We start from the raw sequence: 23,250 nt of genomic DNA, 5'->3' as shown, positions 1-23,250 counted from the left end.
CATCATAGCTCTCCAGTGTTCTAACATCAAGAGCATAACAAAAAGAACCTTACTATTACTACCAGAACCATCCTCTTACAAAAAAAATGGTCCACATTCATTCTGACCCAGGACCCTCTAGCCAATCCGTTATCTGAAACTACTGGTTGAGTCTACAAACAACATAATCTCGAACCCAATAGCAATAACCTACCTTCATTACCCAACGCAAGTCAAAACCTTCATTCCTCTTCTCATTCGCCGAATGTTCGTCAACCACACAAGCTTCAACTAAGTCAGTCCGTTCGCAAGGTTTTTAACCCAAACACACTTCATTGTTTGCTCGAAGAGACCCTTGGATAAAAGTTCATATCGTTCATTACTAGACTCTAACTTACCGTACTCTATCTCTTGTCTTCAAGTGGTGTTGATATAATTGACGTGCACTTTACTGTTTATTCAGATTTGTAGATTTTAGCTACCAGATCAAAAACTCAAATGTCAGCATGGATTCATGGAAAATGAAAGAAACAGATGTGACAAACCTTTTCAAGTTTATTGTTCACCAATCTGTGTAATGCAATCACTGCTCAAATTAAACTGGAAAGATACAACACCAAGAGTTGGTCCTTAGTGACAATTGTCAAGGGTCTTGAGCGATCGAGAACTAGGCTTGTCAGATCCTTGGCTCCTGCTGCAATATATGTTAGACTGCTCATCGAGTCGTCACCATTGAGAGATTTCTCGACAGGATCAGATTGTAAGGTGGTGATTGGGCTTAGATCAGTAATTGGGAGTAGGTCGAAGATATCTTGAAGGTTGTAAATGATCTGATGGTCTACAGGCAACTCATTGTTGATCACGCCTTGCAGATAATCACTGATCTCAGATAGTCTAGCTTGGAGTCCTCAAAGCGAGTTGAGTCAATCGGTGACTCGAATAGAGAGCGTGCCGGTAGAAATATCTCTGATATTCCTTAAAAGATGTTCCACACCGATTGAAGGGACATGCAGTAGGAACTCGCGTATGACTGACGCCCCAGCTAGCTCTGCCAGTCTCTATCAGAGACCGTAAATATGGTGCAGGGGTCATTAGATGAGGTTGGGAGCGTTCATGAGTTGGAATAAGTTTGGTTCTGGCAAATCGGGAACTGGTAAAACTGGGTCAAAAGGCGGATTGGGAAATAAAGAAAACAGTTTGTCGGCCCATAATCCATCACCTGTTTGCCGCAGAGAAAAGTCGGTGTGAAAAAACATGACGAGCTTGTTAGTTCCTGTTGTCTTGTATGTCCTTTGGAAAAGTAGCTGAGAACGAAGACTCTGTAAGGATATCATTACTAACCAACAATTAAAACCACTCGACTGGCAAGAGGCAGCACATCATCTCGGGAAGCGGCAGGTTCTCCTTCGATCGGGTCCAATATACATTGGCAATGTTGAGGGATGTCACAAGGTCTTGGCCTGATAGTACACCTACCACTCGCTTTCTTCCGCCTTTGGCTACACGAGCTGCATGGTCTTTTACAGAGAGGAGGACAAGAGGATGGATGATGACCTAAGTTTGTTGTTTGAACAAAGAATTAATGAGTTTGATTGATCAAATGATGAATAGTTTCAAAATGACATTGACTTACTTGAGTGGTACTCAAAGCTACCATTTCTTCACTTGTAGCAGCTACCATTTTGAAGTATGAAGTGATTGATTGAAAGTGTGAGGTGAACTGATAAGATGATGAAGTTGTTTAAGTGGTGATGAGATTGTTGATCGATCGACTGGATGAGTCTATTTGATTTGGTGACCACTGTATGTTTGATTTGAAAGAGATTGGCTCAGTTGCTGATCAAGTTCATGTCGCAATTTCATACTGGAAACCGAACCACGTAAAGATCGATCTGGGAAGCAGGAAGCAGACTGATTATGATTTGATGGAGATTGAGAATGTTTTAGGAGATAAATAGAATCCCATCTGATCAGGTGAGATGGTGACTGGTGTGAATGCTGTTATGAAGTGAAGGTTGAGATATGAATCAGTTTTAAAAACAGGAGAAAGGGGAGATTTGAAAAAAGAGACTAAACTTGGATGATTGATTGGAATGGATACGGGTAAAGAGAAAGTGATCATGAAAGTGATGATTGAGGAGTACTGTTATAAGATTGAATGACTTTAGGAGTTGGACTAGAACAAGGAGTTGAATGATGATGACTCGTAGTAGTAGTAGGTGTTTGTTCAGCTTCAGGAGATGCTAATGAGATGATGTTCACATCATAATTGTTACTATCAATGAAAGTTAAGGCAGGTGAAGTACTTATAGGATTGTTCTTCTAATTATTGGTTGAACTGAGATTACTAGGATGGTTATTGATTGATGTTAGATTTGGTAAATTCGTTGGATTCGGTCTGTAAGAAATCATGGAATTTCATGGTGAGCTTTATTAATCAATCACTATGACTGATTGAGTACCAGTTCATGTACTACGTGTTTATCATTTTGTCAAGATGGAGAAATTCAAATCAATCTCACTGTGATAGTTAGACAGGGTTCCCATTCTAATCTCTTTCACTTGATTGTAAAATTGATCCTGATTCTGAAAGTTATTGATATTCTATTAACTCAATTTGTGATTGATTGATTTCATAAAATTCATGTCTGAGTTGTTGCATAGCTAATGCTCTTGCTGCACTGATAGAGGTAGTCTCAAATAGTTGATTGTTTGAACTGAGTAAAAGCCAGATACGTCGTAAGTAAGTTCATCTCGTTTGGAATGCACCCTTTGGAGGAATATTCGGTTGAAGGAGGTCCAAGGGGGGAATCGTTCAGTTGAATAAAATCAGACGGCACGTTGATGCGCAGGTCTGAGCTGTCCAGGTTTTCAAATACTTAGGCTGCTTAGGGCTGCTTAGGGTTGCTGAGGTTTGGATTAGTGGAAGAAACGATTTTTTTGAAAAGACCTTTCTCGCACCAAACCCCAACCATTCTACCCTTCTCGACGTCGAGAAGGGAGGTGGTGGACGCAGTGTGCAGCTAAATCTTAAGATGAAGTGGTGGAATCTACATAGGGGGGAGGAAACTCTGTTCTTCTCTTCCTTCCACCCTTTATACAGTACTCTTGTGATATGTTAGTGTTATATGTCACAACCTTGAAGTACTGTGCTTTCCCGCACCCAGGGCTTTTCTTGCTTTTGGGTAATGGACTTTTGAGTACCACCACAAGCTTTGGGAACACTATCAATTTCTGTTTTTGAAAAGAATTATTTCATCTTCCAACATTTTTGTACTCAAAGGGTGCGCCCCCCGCCCCCGCTGGTTGGGAGCGCCTCAGATGACAGCAGCCTGAGCCCCGGACCCAACACCAGGGTGACCGGTCCCCACTTCTGCCAAGCGCGGGTTCAGTCAGCTTTTTTTGGCTCAAAAAAGTTGGGGACCCCAACAAGTAGGGGCGTGGGGGCATATGTAACAAGCCACCCAAGCCGCAGGTTGCCCATGAGGTCTAGATACCAACAGATTTACATCAAAAATTTTTAAGGGACTGACAAAGTTTGAGATTTCAGAGTAAAAAGAAATCAGAAATATCACAAGTTAAAGAGTGAGAAAAACACCTTCTTCAATCTTTTTCTTCCTCATCAATCTGTATAACGTAGCTGCCTTGTTTATGTTTGTTACCCTCAACTACAACTGATGATTCATTGTCACTTGTGTTGATCTGGGAAAAAGGGGGTGGAGTTGAAGCTGGAGCGGATATAATTGAATCCATGCAATTGACATTTGATGATGAAACAATTTGAATTAATGGAAGTTTGAAACAATGATTTAGTTGGTATTACAGCCGTTGAAGGGTTAAACGGCAGAAAATACAAATTTGTGTCGCGCCCAGATTTAATACAAAGGTCCAAAACCTGTTAAATCCGATTGAAAGTGACAGGTCTCCCGCGGAACATTGTTGAATTGTGTCCAAAACCAGGTTTAATCTAGTTTTGAGCGCTCAGATTTTACTTTGGGTGCATCACACAGAAAAAAATTTCTGCTGTTTAACCCTTTAATGGCTGTAGGTAACATTCAATAATGATCAATGATTTATTGATTTGATGATAGTTGTTGATACTAGGAATTTTTATTTTTATTGTTATTTATATTTATTTCTTGATTGGGGGGACACGTAAGCATTTTGAGCGGGCCCGTGGGGAGCCCCGTATATTTTGGTTTATCCTTGGTCAATTGGGCTTGGGGGCGGGGGGCTTCAGGAACCTCGGGATTGATTGGGTTAGGGTTGGTTTTGGGCGCGGGTCGGGTCTTGAGCCATTGGTTTGGGGTGTGGTTAGGCCACTACCCGTGTTTTTCGGGTCGGGGCTCAGCCTGAGACGACAGTTTTTGGGCCTGGGCCCTGGGCGCGCCCGTCCTTCTAGAAACCGCGCCCACCACCTGAGCGCTAAATAGTGGCATCCTTTGTTTAAATCTTCAAAGCTTTTCTTTTTATCTTTTGAGATTGAGTTGGGTTGGGGTGAGAGTTGATCAAATTCAGATTGCATTATTTGATGAGCTTCTATTATTGAACATCTTCTATAATTATATACAGAGTTCTAATCGAGTAAAATCCTTTAAAAAGTCTTCAAGTCGACATTCAGGCTGAATGTAGAGCAATAAGGTTGTTACATGAATCAGATTACGGATTCACAAGCGTAAGTAAAAGTTGATAAAGGATTTTTACAAGGTACACACTGAGGACGCCATTGCCACGATTTCAGATAGCGACCGGAAGCGATCGGAATCAAACTTACCGCAGGGATCCCGTGTCAGAGACGCAGCTCAACCGGTCTTTGACAGCCGCAAGGTCCCTAGGACAGGTCGAGATGAGGTTCGAAACGCTGCGAGAATGGCACGTGGAAGGCTCAGAGCGGCTCCAGTCACCGTTCACATAAAAAACGGGACTGAGACCGTTCCGACCAAGTTCTTGATATTCTCTCATCTGGGAACGTCCCCGGCACCATTTGGTGTAGATGTAGTATTTTATTCTTTCAGGAGATTCTTGTTCTCTTTTTCCCCATCTGAAAATTTCTACTATTTCCATCTCGGTCCTCGATACTAGGTACATATTCAGCATTTTTGGCATCTTCAAAATTGATTAATGCTGTATCTTTTTAGAATCGTGGGGTAAAGTCAATCGGTCCTATACCCACCTTGTGATACACAGAAGATGTGCGGATCATTCATAAGTCGCAATAACGCGGGATTGCCCCCTACATTTTAATTTGATCACTCAGATTTATGCCTCTTGTCTGTTGAATCCTTGGTACTTTTCTCTTTGCTATGTCTCGGGCTCAAGCCATAGAGAAACAGGTCTTGAATTTTGTTCTTCACCTACCTTCGAACGTTGACCCGTATCATGTGACAGCCGAGTACATTGCGGCTCTCTTTAAGTTTCGGGTACGCTGCCAGCTCTCAAAGTTATTGTTCATTCCTTGGTTATCTTTTTAACATTTATACAAGATAATCAATCCTAATCCACTTCTTATTTCTGATTGTCGGTGGATTGTCAAGCCACGTTCTCTTCCGACATGGCCGGTCTATATTCAGCATTTGTTCGGAGTAGGCTTTGTGATGTGAGAATAATGAATTCCCTCAAAGTATACATTTGAAGTTCTAAGATAGGCTTATCTTATGGGTGATTTTAATCAAATCATTCTGAAGAATGTTATTTCAATCCTGCTATGTTATATATCTTCGATCCCAAACCAAGAAGTTCTATCAAATTGGTCTCAATAACTGTAAGTTTTGATAACCTGTTGATAAGCCTGGTATACATGAACACTATAGCTGATCCTCTTCCTTAGTGGGTTTGATACACCTCGATCGTGCTAACCACTGTGGCTTGTGTTACTTATTCTATAGTCTCAGTGAGTCTCCATAATATTTGGTCTGCTCCGATTAAAATGACTGACGTGTTGTCTTCTTGCCCCCACAAGCTGCAATTGCTGATGTAATTTGTGATGATCTAGTAGGAATCGGTGACCTAGACCAAGCTTGGCCAAACTTCTTGATCCCTATCAGGTGTACGATAAACGTCGTTTGTGCTAGGTGTGCATATATCAAAAATTCTCTTTCTTCATATAAAAAATTAACACGTTATGCATCTTTTGAAGTGGTGGGTACTTTGGTGCCATATAACCCTTTCCTTCGTCGACAGCTGAATCGATCCCCTTTATGTACTGACCCACACTGGATCAGTCATTTTATGGCTATGTATAAGTCACATTGCACTCACCAAATACTCGGACATCACACCAGGTGAGGCCGGGAACACCATACCAAATGCTGTGATCCGATTAATGAATGGGTTCTTAGTGGTGATGCTTACCGTACCAACTGGTCAGCCTATATGTCTCGCACTGTGGCAAATTCATAGAAACTCACAGAGACTCCAATTTCAGTACCCATCTGTATCTCCTTCTATCAGCTTACCATGGAATACATCCAAATCAGAAACACCGTAAAACCGATCCTCCACATCCTCCGGAATGCTTCCTGCTCCCGAGAAACGTGCAGCGTGACCAAAATGTTACTTGTCATCCTGCCACTTTGGGAATCGCTAGGCCACGTTGTTTGTTATTCCTTGATAATAAGTAAAATGATTTAAAACATAAACTTAAAGTTACATTCTCTTCACTTCAAACTTTACCTTATCATCTTAGGATCTAGTAGTGCATCACTTTCAGAGGGGACTCACGTACTACCTAGCGTTTAGCTGCTTCATCTTACTGGTAAGCTCTCAATTTCATATAAAATATTTATGTCTAAAGACTTATCATATTCGTGTTGATTAGCTGTATCCTCCATTTCTATTCTTAATATATCAAGGCTTGGCAAGAGGTATTACCTTGAGTGACTCACTAAGAAGAAAGAAGAAAGCAGTCTTGATGAACACTTTTCTAGAATTCACCATGATGTCCTTCCTTGTGATCATCACGAGTCATGAGGTAAGTGTTGGAATGTAAATTATATGTGTATATCTATGGTTTTGAACTGATTCTCAAGAATTTTCTTTCATATTGTTATGTATATCTCAGTTGAGTGTTAGTGGACATGAGACTTTCTTGTATAATCACAAATATTGGCTAGTCATTCGATTCGTAAGTCATCACTTTTTCAAAATCAGATTCCTAAGTGGTTTTAATTCTCATTTATCAATTCTTGTAAAATAATAGGGTTTGAATAGTGTACTTGCAATTTTGGGAAACCTGTGCGTAGATTCTTCATTCTGCTTCATTCATATCAGATAGAAGGCTGATCAGAACTATGACCAAAGTGCCATATTTTGTATTTTACATGGTCTTCTTTCAAATCAAAACAAATCAAAACATTCCCAAATTCCCCTCTTACTCTGTAATTCTAAAATAAATATAAACAAATGATACCATCCAAACACCTGTCCATCTTGTTTTACTGAGCAGCATCGTCAATACCAATGTTTTCTGAGTTCTATACCAATCCATGTCTGGACCTGGGTGTGTCAATGAAGTTTAAATGAACCCAGTCCTTCCATCAACTATGGGTTGATTGGTTTGATCTGTATGTTCCACTGTTGTTCATCATGTCTGGGCCCCTCTCATTTTCTTGTACAGTGAAATACCTACTTTTTTCTCATGAAAGAAAACTCCAGCAATGATATTCATCAGTATGTATCACACTATATCAAAAACACACCACAGGGAGAGTTGATTTGTCTTATTTGAGCCCACAGACAGGGCATGCTTTTGTGTGTGGACTACCTGTCTTCCATTGGCCTGTGAGTGAAACTGGCTGCATACCATGTCTTACTGGATCATGACGCCTGTTGGTAGGTCAAGAGCATTTCCGGGTTTGAAAAAGTTTGATGTGGATCAAGTATCAACACAAATCAGAGTAAAGGTAAGTACCTGGACAGACAGGTGAATATGTGAGCTCTAATGGAATTTCACAGTACAAGGCCGGCAGAGATGACTTACCTGAAGAAGTGCAGGAGGAAAAAGATGTCAGCCCTGAGTACATATGTATGTACCCAAAGACTGACTTGTAATATATAACCAGCACTTACAAAACCTAATTACATGTACATACAGCTTGAAAAACATATGTAACATGTCATAAAACATATAAAACACCTAATTACATATACACATGCACTCAATACAACATTTTTTATTATTTTATTATTTTATTTTGAGTGCTTTTGATTTCACATATTTCACCAACTAACTATGTATGTGTACTATAAAAATGAAAATATTACAACTATTTCTGGGTCTACTACTATATTGGACTACTAAGCCTCTACAATAGAACAATGTGACTAGCAGGCCAAAAACACTCTCAAAAAAACACATATAAATTTAATAGCATAGAAGTAGAAAACAAGAGAAGAGGAAAAGAGGAATAATAAATTGATCTTGGTTGTCTAGACGTCCAAGTATGATTTCAAATGTAAAAACCTGCCTGTTGACTGGATTTATTGCGCTATGTATGGATAAGCCTTAGGCGTATCTAGTATTGTGGCGGCTGAGTTGATGTTGATTTTTATTTTCTCTGTGTTCAATTTTTTTCTGAAAGCTTTTTTTTGGTGTATTTCTTGCAATATATCAGAAAATGAGCTGGTGTCTCCGTTGCAGAACATCCATCACATTTGTTGTCCCCTTTGGCACCCATCCAATATAGGACTTTTTTCAGTGGGAAATGGCTGCATCAGAGTTAAAATATTGCTGCTGCTTTGCCTTTTTACAATAAGTCCAGTGCATCAGCTACCCATCTTCCTTTTGTTTTTTACAGTTTAATAGGACTCAGGAACAGCTCCCCTCTGGTGAAATAATTTTCTTGTATGCCGTAGAAGTCCCCCTAGGCTCATGGGAAGAAGCATGGGTGCAGACTCTCCTTCTGCCGCTGGTTTTGCTGCCTGATCTGCTTGCTCATTCAATTCAATGCCTTTGTGGCCAGGCTTCTAATAGCTTTGAATTGGGGTATTTGGTGGTATGGCCTTGTAGGACCTGAGTAAAAATTGTGTTAGGTATTGCAGTGACTTGGGTTGTAGTGGTTTTGCAAATAATTCAAGTGCTGCCTGACTATCACACTAAGGACAGAAAATTATTTGGTGTTGTATCAGTTATCTGTTTGAATTGGACCAATGCTATTGTTAATGCCATAGTCTTCATTTTGCATTTGAAGATCCCCTCAAACGGTCCATACGCATGACTGGCTGTCCTCCCTTCTGTTTCAATTGCTGATCCGCCTCCTACATCTGGTATGAATGAACCATCTTTGAACATCACACAAGCACATTGATCTTTTTCTTCCTTGATTTGTGTTGGGACATGCTCTTCAACTTTGTCTTGTTTGCATCTGATTCCTACATTCTCCACTGTCCAACTCAAAACCACATGTAATATGTAATAAAACATCAATTACACCTCATAACTTAGTGTCAAGATTTAAGATGCTCATACTACATTACATAAAATGTTAGTGATATTCATAACAATCATTAATATTAAATCCTGAACCAAAGTAGTGATACAAACACATATCACTACAGTTAGGTTTAAAGAGAAGATTACATAAACTCCTTTTCTCTCAGCCTTCAGAGATTCCCCCCCAAGCATTTTATTACACACCCCTTTTAAAGAACCCTTTAAAGTTCTATTGAAGTATATAATAAAAATTTCTTATAATTATAAGACCAGTGATTCACTTCATATCTTTAAAGTAGCTTCCTGACTGAAAGAGAAAGTAATCTTATTCTTCATCCTTTGGATCCTCTACTTTCCCTAAGTGTAATTCTTTTCAGATTAGTCACCTTCAGAACAACTACGGCTTGGTGACCTATATCAACTTCAGGTGAGTAACCTTCAGAACAACTACATATTAGTAACCTATATCAACTCCAGGTGAGTGAACTCTTGAACAAGTGCAAGTTGGTGAATTCATGCCAACTAGATTGGTGAAATTCAAATCACTCTTCAATCAGTCAACTTGAAGATTGAAGGAAAGCCTTGGATCCAGCTTTCAATAATTGTAATCTTTCATAATTATATAACTCAAACCTCCTCTTCAGGAGTCATTTAACTGTAGCCTGTCTGAATTTGTCCAAACAGACCAGTTCCTTCCTCTGTCTTTTCTTCTTTATAATTTTATTTGTGATTACAGTCAATTTCCTAAAGGTCAAAATTGCACCGTTTTGAAAATCAAGAGGTGGACTGTGCGCCACCTGTGACAGTTATCAAACATGCATATAGAAATGATAATATCAACAGCACAGTCACAAAGGACTCAAAAAGACTTCTGGAGCAGTTGGATGAACACCCTCTATATGGGTGCAAACATGCTGCAAAAGGTGTACATTTTTGGGTTCAAGCCTCAGTGGCTTTCTTTCAAATCATCACACTTTGTGACAAATTTTTCCTTTTTGATTTGCTCGTTGTCATAATCTAAATGCAGGGAGAAACCACACTGTTTTTGTTTGCTTGCATTTACTTCCATTGTTGATTCTAGACAAAAACAATGGGAAAAAAAGCGCAACTGCGAGTCAAACACAATAATCAACAACAACAACCAATCACGGCTTCTGACCGCCATGCACCACCAGAGAATGAAAAGCCTGGGGTTGTTGAAGGCTTTGATACTGTATGTTGTTCAATCTGGCAGGTAATTTTGACAGCTGTCACAGGTGGCGCACGGTCCACCTCTTGATTTTTACAACACCTTGATTTCAACCTTTATGAAATTGACTGTACATTATATTTGAAATATATATATAGGATCCCAGTATATCTACCCTAACTTTTCTAACCCCAACTTTCCTAACCCTAACTTACCTATATAACCTCACTTCCTACCCTCACTTCCTCTCACATCATTCTTACTCACATCATTTTCATTTTCTATCCCCCCTTTACCCAATCCTAACTGCCCCTCACATCTCAATTTACATCCCTAACCCATTATTTGTTTTCCAAATTCAAGTTCCACATCAACTTCTACAACCCATAACCCTACACACATCCACTTTTTTCCACCCTTATACATTTCTCCTTATCTCCACCTTTCCTCAACCTCCCACACACACTTTCATAGCAATCATATATATATATTTAAAATTATAAAACTCAACTAGCCATTGTTAGTGAGCATTGAGTACTCCTTCAAGTACCCAACCCTCAGAAAAGAAGTGTACTACATGTATGAGTGAGCTAGGTCCAGGATCACAAAGGAGATGAGGATGAATGAGATATACTCTGAGCTTTCACATTCCCAATGGTTGGGAAAAAACCCAGAGCTTGAGAGGGGACAATTATATAAGAAAAAACACTGAAAAGATAAAACAGTGAAAAATTCTGACAGCAATTCTAACTAGACAAAATAGACAAGTGAACAGGTAACAGGAAACAGAACTTCAATCAATCCCAACAGAGAAATTTATGAACATAAGCCTTTCCCTTATCAGTCTTGATTCCATTCCTTCTGTCTGTCATGATTCACAGAAATCAGCAAACTATGGTTTAATTGTTCCTGCGTTGTTATGTGTTACTTGATGCTGTGCTATCCTGAATTTGTGTGATGCTGACCATGTTACGTTATGATGTCATAGATAAGTTTCAATTTTATAGTCAACTGAACAAAAATATAATAAATCATCTTACAATCTTTTTATTGTGTTCACTTATTGTTCTCTTTTTCTAACTCGTTCAAGTTTTCTGTGATAACTTATTGATTTGGTCTACATAAAGCTCAATACTACACGACAACCTTCTTCAACTATAAAGCTGAATCTCAATCAAACTCAAGTCTTTATCTAAAAGGAAGGAGGGAAAAAAGGCAATTTCTAACTTTGATCCTTCTGTTATAAATTGTTATCACTTGGGATTCCTATCTAATTCTAAATCATTTATTTCAATGTAGACTCCTTTTTGATTGCATTGTTTGATTTAAAATTTGTGATACAAAGTTGAATCCTATTAGTGTAGTTGTTGTTAAGGTATTACTTTTTCTCTTTATTATTTCTCAATCTCTTTGTTAAGTGATGACTTACATTAGAATGTTGTTATTGTTAAGGCCCCGTTTGGGAGTGGTTATTTTACCGTGGTATTTTTGTAATCACATCAATACCACAGTGGTATCATTTTACCACGTTTGGTACCTTATTTTGCTGCAGTATTGTACCACAGTATTTAGACAATAATCTCTCAATACTGTGGTATTGCAATAATCGACAAAAAGCTGTTTATTCAAAATAAATCCGCACAGTGAAAGGGGACTTCGTCAAATTTTCACCTGCTTTTTCCATCCGATCAATTTCAAAACTCACCTGCCATTTTGATCAACCCATCTTCAACACATTCACATCTCAAATTGACAACAACCACAGATTTATTAGTTCGTTGATTGACCTCACCACACTGCAGCTTCATTGTTATTTGCTCCAATCAACTGGTTCCTCACTCAACCTTGTTGGTTCTCAAATTTTGTCACTCGCTTTGATAACCTTGTTTCTCCTTCAATCAATCTCATGGATAAGCTTCATTGTTATTTCCTCCAATCAACTGGTTCCTCACTCAACCTTGTTGCTTCTCAAATTTTGTCACTTGCTTTGATAACCTTGTTTCTCCTTCAAGCAATCTCATGGATATCAAGGGTTTTGGATTTTTTTAAACTCGCCAACAATATGAAAAGGATGAATAAGACGATTCCTTGGAGAGAGAAAAGTTCAACTTGATTGTTAATGAGAATCACAAATTATGATGAGTTACAAGAACTGAGCAATATTGGTAAGTTTGCTTGAGCATGGATCAAGGACAAATGATGGTGAGGTTTTGTGAGCATATACCACAGTCTGGAGGAAGTCAGGGCAAGTGGTTTTTTTTTGGTGTTGAAATGCCAAATGATTATGATCAAAAACAGAGATTATAACTGTATTGCACATCAAGTGCCAGTTTTCCATCTCTACTGCATCATTTGGGCCAAAAATGCAGTACACTTTGTCACTGCTCCCAAACGGGGCCTAAGAAATCAAAAATATAAATTTGTTCAAAATAAAGAGAGGTCCTACCTGTTCCCTACACTGTCTGGTCCTGGATACAGAACAACTATTATACCAATCAAAATAAAACTAAATAAATTTCTCCAACACCTAATTGAAACTGTTACCTTCCATTGCAAAACTTGAGACTGAGGTATGACAACATGAATTTGTGGTGGAATTGAGAATCAATACCTTTTTACCATAACGGGTTTTTCTGGTTCTGATTATCTTGCTGCTGATCTAAGGGTCATACATAGCTCCCAGTAACTACCAATGGAGATTATCTACAGTGATGATATAGCCTTAGGTAGGGAGCATCAGAACATGATCATGTTAACAGAAAGAAGCTTTGCTGAACTTCATTCAAATGTGTGAACAATTCACCACACATCAGATTTGCAACCATTGGGGTTGACCAGTACCAAAACATTCTACCACATTGCTTTCCATGTTCATTTTCAACTATAGATAAATCACTTCAACTGCTTTCCTCTTAGTTCCAATTTGTCCAATCAGAAAATAATCAGGAATATCTGCATGAAGTGTTTTGATTTACTGAAAGATATGAATTGATTCATCCTAAAGATTCAAAATGGTCAATCAAAGGCAAAAGCAGTTTTGTCTTGGTACCACTCAAGCAATCTTTTGATTACATAAACCACTTGGAGGGGACTGTACATTACTAGGCAATGAGATAAAGACAGGCAAGTATGTACAAATCCATGAGTAATTTTTGGTGTATGTACACTGTAATAATAAGAGATGTGGTGTGCTTCAAGGCCTTAGGAAGACCTGTGAGTTGGCATGTAAAATAAACTTTCTCTGACTCCACATGTGTTCTACTTTGACACCATCTAGATTCTAGAGGAATTTGATGAGGGTGATAAGTAGGGGTATTACTCCAGTGGTTGTTGACAAAGCTCTTAATTAACTGGCCCCCATTGGTCCCACTGATAGAGGTACCTGTGGAGTACAAAGTTTGACCTGACTTAACACAAGTACCTTTCAGGGGCTTTTTTACCTTTTTGAGCTTGGTGCCCTGGAGAGGGACTTGCAAATTATCCACTGTTTTTGGTGTGTCTACAAGGATCCAAAATGCTCTGCTCTTCTACAGTCTTGCATCTTTTGTAGCTGGTGCAATACACAATTTCTGAGGAGAACAAAGCCTACAGGTCATCAAGATGAACAACTTTGGTTTTTGAACAAAGTTCACCAATTAACTATTGATCCTCCTGGAAGAGAAAGAATGCATTACTCAGATCCTTTGTAAATTTTGTTTCAAAGATACAGTCACCAAATTTCAAATTCCAATTTTTTTCTTTCTTTCTTGAGAGAGCTCAGAGTGAGATACAAGAATTATGAATAGACAGATCTGAAGGCAGTGGTCACAAGTATGTCAGTCCTTCAAAATCAAAGCCAAAAGGTTCTTCACAAGAAATATTCATTACATAAATTATAACATCTTTTTTGTGTCTAGTTTAGCGCACTATCCTAGCAATATTGCAGCCAAAAAACCACTGAAATATCTAGTGAGTTTTTTTTGAGAAATAGCGCACCCAAAGCGCTCCAGCTCATAACGCAGGCTCCAATACATCATGGAAATTGGTCAGATGACATTGCATAGCACAGTTAATTGTGTGTTACCATTCCTGCAAACACACCAAACCCAAAGTTGTACAACTCACAATGGTGGTGTCAAAATTGGACATGACCATGCACAGCCACCAATCACAAGTCACTGGCAGGCCAGTGTGCCCTGTCAACATGAGAATGTTCTGAATATGATTTGATTTGGATATCACATGAATATCACCGATATATTGAGAGGTTACTGTTCTACACAGCTTGATTTATGAAATTAGATTCCTTAAAAAGAGTTCTAATCCAGTTCAAAAAGGTCTGACTATGTTTCACAGAAAGTACAAATGGTGGACAAAGACTACTGAGGTTATTCTTTCTGTTCAAGTGTTGTGATTTCTTGTAGCATATATTGAAATCAATCAATCTCTTATTTGAAAGTAAGCCTTTATAGATCATCTTTAAGGCTTCCTTCCACAGCTAGTCAAAACCTCATTCACTAGTGGCAGTAGGGGTGAGAGTGATGATGGCCAGGCTAGTTACCAATATTTTCACAAGCAATACCAGAAGGCACTTTTTTTGGGCAACACCGACACATGCACCTATATACATACTTTCTGGACCAAATGGCTTACACTGCCCTCACTTCCTCAAGCAGCTCATTTTGCCTTTAGGAAAGTTACCTTCAACACACTTTGACTCTCTTTCGCATCTTGATTGAGTATCAATTTTGGATATGAAATATTTGGAAAACAAGACCCAGTGTTATTGATGATATTCAAATGCAATAATTATTGAGTTTATGTGAAGAATTGTCAAGACAGAAATTATTAGATATAAAAAGCATTTGTTAAAATTATTAGTGTACAACCTCACACGAGATAAAAAAGATTATTAGATGAGAAAGACTGAAAAAAAAATCGAATTTATCTATTTGAAAGAAATCTGGGTTTCTGGTACGAAGAATATGTTTGAAAAGAACGAAGATTATGAATTGATACAAATCTCTTCCAAGTCCGTTTTAAGTATCTTCCCATCAAATCTACCACACTATCAAAATGAAACCAAACAAGCTACTAAAAGTTATCAAAAGAAGACCAAGAACTTGAACATTAACCCGATTTCCATTTGATTTTGCTCTACCGTTTACATTAATCCCAGGATTAGCACCCACAGCTTTTCCAACACTATTCAATAAGTTTTGATAGTCATTCACGGGTAAAGCAAAACCAATAAAACCAGGTAGAGGTTCGATTTGAAAAACTGAATAAACGTTTTTCAAAAAACTATCACCAATGATCCAAGAAGGAGCAATAAGATTGGACTGAATTGTAGGCGAATTTACTGCAAAAATAGCTCCCAAACAATTTTCACCTGATTGATCTATTTTACCTATATTAAAATCATCTGGTGAGATTGAATACGATATACCACCGAAGGTTAAACTTAAGGTGGGTAAAGAAGAACATGGAAATTGATAGTAACCTGTTTGAGTTGAATGCAAATTTCTCATTGGTCAGATTTAATTCAAGAACAAGAGATCATACGAATATATAAGCTTACCACGATAAATTCCCTTAGCAGGTTGAGATCCAGGAATATGACTATAAATGGCCTCAACAGCAGAAGTAGGAGCACCGATTAAAGAAGTACCAGTATCGATTGCAACCGATTTGGAACCCAAATTTGGAATCACTCCTCCATTAATTGAGACTTCATCCATTGCAATTTGCCAATAAGATTGACTTTCTAATGGGATATAGTTTATTTTTCCAGTATAAAGTGATTGATTTACACCACCTAAAGTTAAAATCCCACCAGGTTCTGATTCTTTACTACTTGTGATATTAATAAATCTCGTGATACCCAATGCAAAAGTTGAGATCTTGGCTGATTGCCAAAAAGGTGTCACACCAGTTGATGCTTGTAACTTGAATCCCATTCCCATGATACCTATTCAATTATCAAGCATGATTAGAAAACTAGATATAGTCCTTATGAATATAATTAGAAAAGAGGTTCACCTGATACATCACCCGACAAAAGTCCACCAGTAGCCTGATTAGCTACACCAAAAAGTTTATCTGCAACAGTATAACCAGCAAAACTAATAATCTCAGTTCCAATAGATCCAATCACTTTTCCCGACCCATAAGTCACTTGAAATTGATTTAGAGTAGATTTAAAAGTTTTAGATTTTTCTGGTGAATATGATGCACCAGTTATAGAATTAGATGCGAATTCTGGATTTAAAAAGTTGCTTGAAACTCCTTTGTTATTGGCTGATGTAGTTGGGGTTCTAGGTCGTGGAAAGGTACTGCCTATTACCCAGAAATCTGATGATCCTGTATCGATGATTACGTTGAATCTTTGTGGTGGTTTTCCTATTTCTACTACACCGTAGTAATCTGAATCTACACAACCATTTGTGAGGGCTATTCAAATATTCAAATGGAGAGGATAAAAACAATGAGGTTAGTAAAATATGAGACAATCACATCTTGATAGTCGAGATTGATAAGCTATACGATGATGTTCTTTTATTTCAATTCCAATGAACAGAAAGTCTCTTTGTGGGGTTCATGGAAGGAATCAAGTTACAATACCCACGAATACTTGATCCACGTCGTTGAAGGGATGGATCATCATCTTGTGAACCTGGTTGACCTCTCGAAAGACGATATTTGTTAAGCAGTAACTCCGCCTGCCAAATTGCTCTTTGATTAACCGCCTGATCTGAATCATCCCTTTTTTCAAAAGTGGGCTTTCTTCGAATGATAGGGATTGAAGTTAAAGGTTCACAATGTGTATCAATCGATTGGATCAAGATCAACAATTGAAGAAAAAAGAATTTAAATCGATTCATCTCGAGAAGAATGGGATCATCATCTTCTTAATCCCGCATTGCTTTATCATTTCAAAGGTTTCCCTTCAACCACAAGTTTAAAGAGTTCTTCACGACCGAGCATCTCATGCTCATGGTAGCTTAGTAACTTTTGCAATATTTTTTTGATTTTCTTCAATGGTTGTATTTTTCCGTTGGTAGATAGGGATCAACATCGAGGCGTAGAGAAATCTGATTCGAAATTGAACAGCCGGATCCCGGTTTCAGTATTCACGAAAAATAACGTGATAAATACGTCAAATAAAACTGATCGCTTTCCTTGATTGCCGTCATCTCTTCAACATTTTGGGATGTAGGTGATCTGAGGTGGGCTTGAGTATTGAGACTTGCATCCAACAAATCGCAAGAACGAGCGAACGAGATTTTGCATAGCGGTCCTCAAAGTTCGATCGATCAGTGTACGAATAATACGTACCCGTGCTGCGATCGCTCACTTGTGCTTAACATGGTTCTCGTTGCTATTGGCCTTATTGGCCACACGATGTGTGCCTCCCTAGACCATGAGAGCACCTGTGAAACCTCCATGATGAATTTTTTCACATAGGTTCACTCGTTCGCCCATTGTTGGGAACAGTTTCTTGCCAGTAGTGTGAACCAGTATTTTTTTCGGTAGCTTCGTCGTTGGCGATTACTGCAAGGGTACTTAGGTATCGTATGATTTGTGCGCGTTCAGAGGTTCGAGGCATGATTTGAAAATTTTCGAGGTGATGGAAGTATCAATGAGATTACAGTAGGTAAAGTAGCTAGGACCCCGGAGAGCTCTTATCGAGGTCCATGCTGTAAAACATTTTCCAACACTACACACACTTCACCACACTTCACATTCATAAAAACTTGACCAAATCCCTTGCTCCTCCCTTACCAGGAGCAAAGGACTTTGTCAACTGTGAAATCCATACATACACATCAAACTTTAACCAAGTCCCTCGCTGGCTCTGTGCGACCGCTTAAGACGCAATCCTTGCGTGAGAAGTGAGCTGTATTTGCTCAAAAATCTCTACATCTGTTTATTTTTTGGCCACTGGTGACACACAAACGGAGCGGAAGACTGCAGACATTTAAAAGAAGGTTGATGATTTATATGCATCAAAACACTTACCAACACCTTGACAGAGGACAGTAAAATCTGATATTTTTACAAAATAAAAGAAAATAAAAACTTAACTTTGGAACACTGTTTACCCAGCGATAGCTTTAGGTATGTGCATCGTGCAATCAATTAACCAAACAGTTGAATTTTCTTTGGTTCAGTACAAGATTTGTATGGTATTGGTTCTGATGAGATTGTGTTCAACAGATTTCAGAGGTTATGCGATAACATGATCTCATTGAGAGTGGGGGCCACCCCTGGAACATTTAGTTGCTTTTAAGTACTAAAATCACTTATCAAATTCCTCTGCAGACTAGAATCATATCAAGGAAAACTCGTCTTCTACAATCATGACTTCATAGGGTATATCGTTACAAAAAATAGTTGATCTACAAATCATCACGAATTAAGGGATAAAAGCTTAGAATAAAACCTGATGGTAAGACTCGGAAAACTCTAAAAAATAAGTTTAATGTAAACGCCAGAGGAAAAGCAAAAAGTGAAATTTATAATATGATCAGCATAACATCTTTGTTGACGAAAAGCTTCTTTCTGTCCGTATTGCTTGATAGGATATCATCGATGAGCCAATTTACTCAAGGTATATCATGAATCGACTCTTGACGCATTGTTTGTCTGAACAACTCGAGAGAAACCAAAGGCCTTCAAAGAGCAAAAAGAGTTGACAAGGTTGCAATTGTGTAAGATTGAAGTCTTCAATCAAAGGTGGATGAAAGATTATCTTACTTGTATGAGGCAACCTCATGTCCCGCTCCAAATACTCGAACGAAAGTAAGCGGGCCTGATGATTTACAAAACAAGGAAGTAAGAAACCCCTTTTTTCCTATTATCAAGGAGTAAGAAAAGACACAGACCTGCAGTTTTATAGATTCCTACTACACTTCCTTGTATTTCAAGGTTTTTCCACTGAGCATCTCGAAATTCTTTTTTGAACTTCCATGACATAGCTTCAATCGAGTTGTAAACTCCAATCCTGAGAGGAAGAAGCATGTTCAGCTCCTCTATTTGATCTAGTCAATCTGTTTCTAGCAAAAAGCTCACCAATTACAAATGAAGTCGAGGTCCTGGTCAAATCAAGAGAGTTAGCGATGCGATGAACCAGTATTTCATGATCAAAGACTTACCCCTGCCCAAATCAAAGTCCTCAATCCCTGATTCAAAAGTTTGGCTAATGCAGGTATAGTTGTACGCGTACCATCACCTGTAGATCTAAATTTATCAAAAGCTCTATTGAATTGTACCAATATATCATATTTAGATCTCAGTGTGAGTGACCTTGACACAAGATAGAAAGATGTGTCATTTGAAAGGTTATTGTCAAGATGATTAGACTTACGCATCAGGACAAACATCGTATCTTGAGACCGCGCCAATTGCATTCTTCACTTCACGGCGAGCAAGATATTCCATGAACTGAACGTCCACAATTAATACATTACAGAGATCTATTTATCAGCTCATTCACTCTATGGGTGGAACTGCTAGAACTCTTTGCTACGGTTGTACTTACAGATATGGATGGGAAAGTATCTGATGCATTGTTAGGGACTGAATAGGTTGTTGAGACAAAGCAATTAGCATGATCGTCAAAACCACTCGATAAGAAACCTAGTGAGAAGAATGAATAATTTGAAAAGGTGATAAAAAAGGAAAGGAACTCAACAGAAATACTGATTTCGATTTCCTATTGATGGATTCGTGATTTGAGTTTCACAAAATTGATCAGCAGCACGACAATCTTCAACTTTCCCAGTTTTATAACAATTCTTGACAAGATCTAAACAACCATTCTCTTTGGTTAATGCAGTCTTCATCTCTTTTAATGTTTTTTGATCCACTAGATCAAATAATCCATTGTATTTAGCTTGCGAGAAATCGTAGTAGGATTGGTACTGTTGGAATATCTATCAGTCGTAGTTTCGGTTAGATCTGAAGGTGTTCACTTACTTGAATAAGAGGATCGAACCAGCCATTGTTCTGAGGCGAGAAAAAGAAAAGAAAGTATATTGAGATCCGGTGATTTCAATGATTTCAATTCAGGTGAAAGAGGACTTACAATTCCGAGGGCCTTTAGACGTATAAGATGACCCTGGAGCTTTCCTGATTTGATCAGTTTGTTTTTGGCGACAAAGTACTGTGATAAAAATCATAAGTTGATATGTCCATGGAGAGGCTGTAGAATGCAAAGCCTTACTTCAGAAAAGACCGGACCTAAACAAAGAGAAAATACCAAAAGTGTATATTGAGGCTCGCGTGATCCAACAACACATATAGAAAGATGAATGGGTGATTACCATAATGACCTCCATAACTTTCAGTGAAAAGTCCAAAATCAGCCTTTTTGTATTTAGAAAAGGTTGGATTTTCGAACAAAAGTTGTAAAAATTTCCAAATCTTTGGGGCGGCTTGTGCGGTTGAATGAACATCATTTTTCCCATAAGAGAATCCGGATGAGATGGGCTGAATTGAAAAAGAGGTGGAGAAGATTTCAGTATAGGAATATTTAACAAACTGACTCATCAATCACTCACTTGGTCAACATAGATCATATGCTACAGGTATCGCCAGACATAAATGGTGAAGTTGATCGTGAAGTCCATGGATTCGAAGGTGGTAGGAAGAAAAGAAACAGAGGGCATCAGTGCTTTATTCACACGAGAGTTCTGCTCCTCATCAGAAATGTGTCGTCAAAAGACGTAAGACAATAGACGCATCAGCGATAGTAATTGATATGCTCACCGAGTATTCGTTCCACGAATAAGGGTTCAGAGTCGAGGATGAACCATCAGGCGAGATTGTACATGGTCCATTTTCCTGGAACAGTCCAATCATGCTGCTACAGCCGGGACCACCCTACAAACAAGGTCGTTGAAAACAAGTCAATTCGTCATATTCCACGTCACTCTTTTCCATCGACTGCCATGAGACCAAAAGAACGCTCAAGGAAGATAACGGTATGAGATGGAGAGACTTACACTTAGCCATAGAGTAAGAGGCGCTGTTTTAGGATTATTCCTAGCCTCGAAGAACCAAAAGAACATGTTTTGATTTCTACCAACTTCAATGTAACCAGAGTAAGTCTTCACTCCAGGAGTCGTCTCGCAAATTCCACTATCTTTCAGAACACGATAAGCGCCAGTTCCATTTTTTGATGTTGTAGAGTTATTGATGATTGAAGGCGTCACATCTTGAAGGATGGAGGCCGAAGAGACAGATTTAAATATATTAGATAGGCATAAGATCGTCCAAGTCAGCCAGTGGGAATAAGATTTGCTAATCATGTTGCTCTAAAGTTCGATGCGTCAAGAGGTCAGAAGTAATGATAAGCTACGAGGATAAATATGTAGGTGAGACGCGACTGAGTTCTGTGATCTCGAAAGTCAGAAAGAGGTTCAGCTTGAGAATATACTGTGCTTGTGGTCGATATTTACGCGGAAAGAAAATGCCAAGACTGAGATCGACTTTTCTTAAGCAACGAGAACTTGATCAATGATTTCAAGAAGACGAGAGCACCCCTGGAGGAGTAGCTGTACAAAGAGGAATGCAGGTTTGAAGAATTCCCCTAAACAGCAGTATCCTCGAACCACCACCAGGTCGCTGGACATTGTTCATCAGAATCTACACTGGAATCGAACATCCTTTCACTGGGATGGATGGTTGTGAGAGGTTCGGTGCCGGTGGGACCAAGATGGCTGAATGAAGATCGCACATAGTTGGATGACCGCTTGAATGTGGCATCTGGACACAGAGCAAACTGCATCATGCGACGTCGATTCCGTTGGAAGTTGGAAAGGCAGTATATAGGCCTCAACTCTGATAGTTAAGCGATTGAAGATAGATTTCGTTTTTATCAAGATCAATGGGAGTCGAACAGCTTTTGAAAACCGCACTGTCGACCGGCCGATGGCAAATGGCCAGGAAGTTCATACTTCATACCAACTTGTGCAACCCGACTTTGATCCTCCAAAACCACGAGGGCACAGGTGGCACCGGTGCGAGGTGGTCCAATCTCAACTTAAAGCAAATCAAAAAAAACCAACGCTGAAGTCAAGGCCAGCAAGAAGACGCTCAAAGTAAACCGACCCGAACCTTGCCGTCACTGGATCTTCTAGAGCCACGCTTACCAAGCTTTTTCTCGAGTTGTTGGACGCTTGTAGATTCTCTTCCAGTAAGTGCCGATGATGCACAAAAGATAGAGCATGATAAATTCCACATCATAATTCCTTTGTCTAACAATCATTCGCTCAATGACTCAATCTCAGGATTTTGAAGTATGTAAGGGGTGGGTTGGAAGTCCAATCCGAAAGATACTGATCGAACGACTGGGTCTAGTAGACGCTGGCGTGTGCACCACGCACCACGCATCCCTTCACTTTTATCCTGTGTGCAGGAAAGAGAGCCTATCAACTTCTACATGTGATATGAATACATACTCGCGTAGTTTGTACGGTGTTTTCATCCGTCATCATGGTCCCACTTCAACTTGTATGATCCCATGCCCTCATCCTAAATCACAACTTGGTTTGAATCACAAAGCAACGAACAAACTTTTCGCCAATTTATAAATCTTGTTTTGTTCGCGTGAAAATGTGTGAAGATGTTTCAACCGCTTCGAATTTCATGGTCACTCAAAGGATAT

At 38.9% G+C, this 23,250-nt stretch overlaps 4 protein-coding genes across 4 annotated transcripts; all 4 read right to left on the bottom strand.

Annotated features, from left to right (window-relative positions):
* Positions 1-569: 569 nt before the first annotated feature.
* MELLADRAFT_38822 (uncharacterized protein) lies at positions 570-884 on the bottom strand (the record flags this gene model as incomplete). The annotated part of the gene is made up of 1 exon (XM_007414718.1): positions 570-884. A coding segment is annotated over one exon (315 nt), but the record flags the coding sequence as incomplete, so codon positions are not given.
* An 18-nt stretch (positions 885-902) lies between these two features.
* On the bottom strand, positions 903-1,660 carry MELLADRAFT_110612 (uncharacterized protein; the record flags this gene model as incomplete). The annotated part of the gene is made up of 3 exons (XM_007414717.1): positions 903-1,037; positions 1,342-1,533; positions 1,613-1,660. The coding sequence occupies 3 exons, from the start codon at positions 1,658-1,660 to the stop codon at positions 903-905; spliced, it is 375 nt and encodes a 124-aa protein (XP_007414779.1).
* Positions 1,661-15,637: 13,977 nt separating this feature from the next.
* On the bottom strand, positions 15,638-17,461 carry MELLADRAFT_123380 (aspartic peptidase A1; the record flags this gene model as incomplete). Its single annotated transcript, XM_007414716.1, has 5 exons — positions 15,638-16,080; positions 16,159-16,548; positions 16,620-17,030; positions 17,124-17,132; positions 17,206-17,461. The coding sequence occupies 5 exons, from the start codon at positions 17,459-17,461 to the stop codon at positions 15,638-15,640; spliced, it is 1,509 nt and encodes a 502-aa protein (XP_007414778.1).
* A 1,371-nt stretch (positions 17,462-18,832) lies between these two features.
* MELLADRAFT_123605 (carboxypeptidase S1) lies at positions 18,833-21,892 on the bottom strand (the record flags this gene model as incomplete). The annotated part of the gene is made up of 15 exons (XM_007414715.1): positions 18,833-19,253; positions 19,338-19,392; positions 19,466-19,584; positions 19,653-19,675; positions 19,736-19,838; positions 19,948-20,024; positions 20,122-20,159; positions 20,275-20,503; positions 20,559-20,588; positions 20,668-20,745; positions 20,806-20,822; positions 20,906-21,071; positions 21,143-21,163; positions 21,351-21,464; positions 21,587-21,892. 15 exons carry the CDS (start codon positions 21,890-21,892, stop codon positions 19,187-19,189), a joined length of 1,443 nt encoding a protein of 480 aa, XP_007414777.1.
* Positions 21,893-23,250: the final 1,358 nt, after the last annotated feature.

Source organism: Melampsora larici-populina, assembly GCF_000204055.1.
Source record: "Melampsora larici-populina 98AG31 unplaced genomic scaffold MELLAscaffold_45, whole genome shotgun sequence".
NCBI lineage: Eukaryota > Fungi > Basidiomycota > Pucciniomycetes > Pucciniales > Melampsoraceae > Melampsora > Melampsora laricis-populina.
This window is presented reverse-complemented; position numbering and strand designations above follow the sequence as displayed.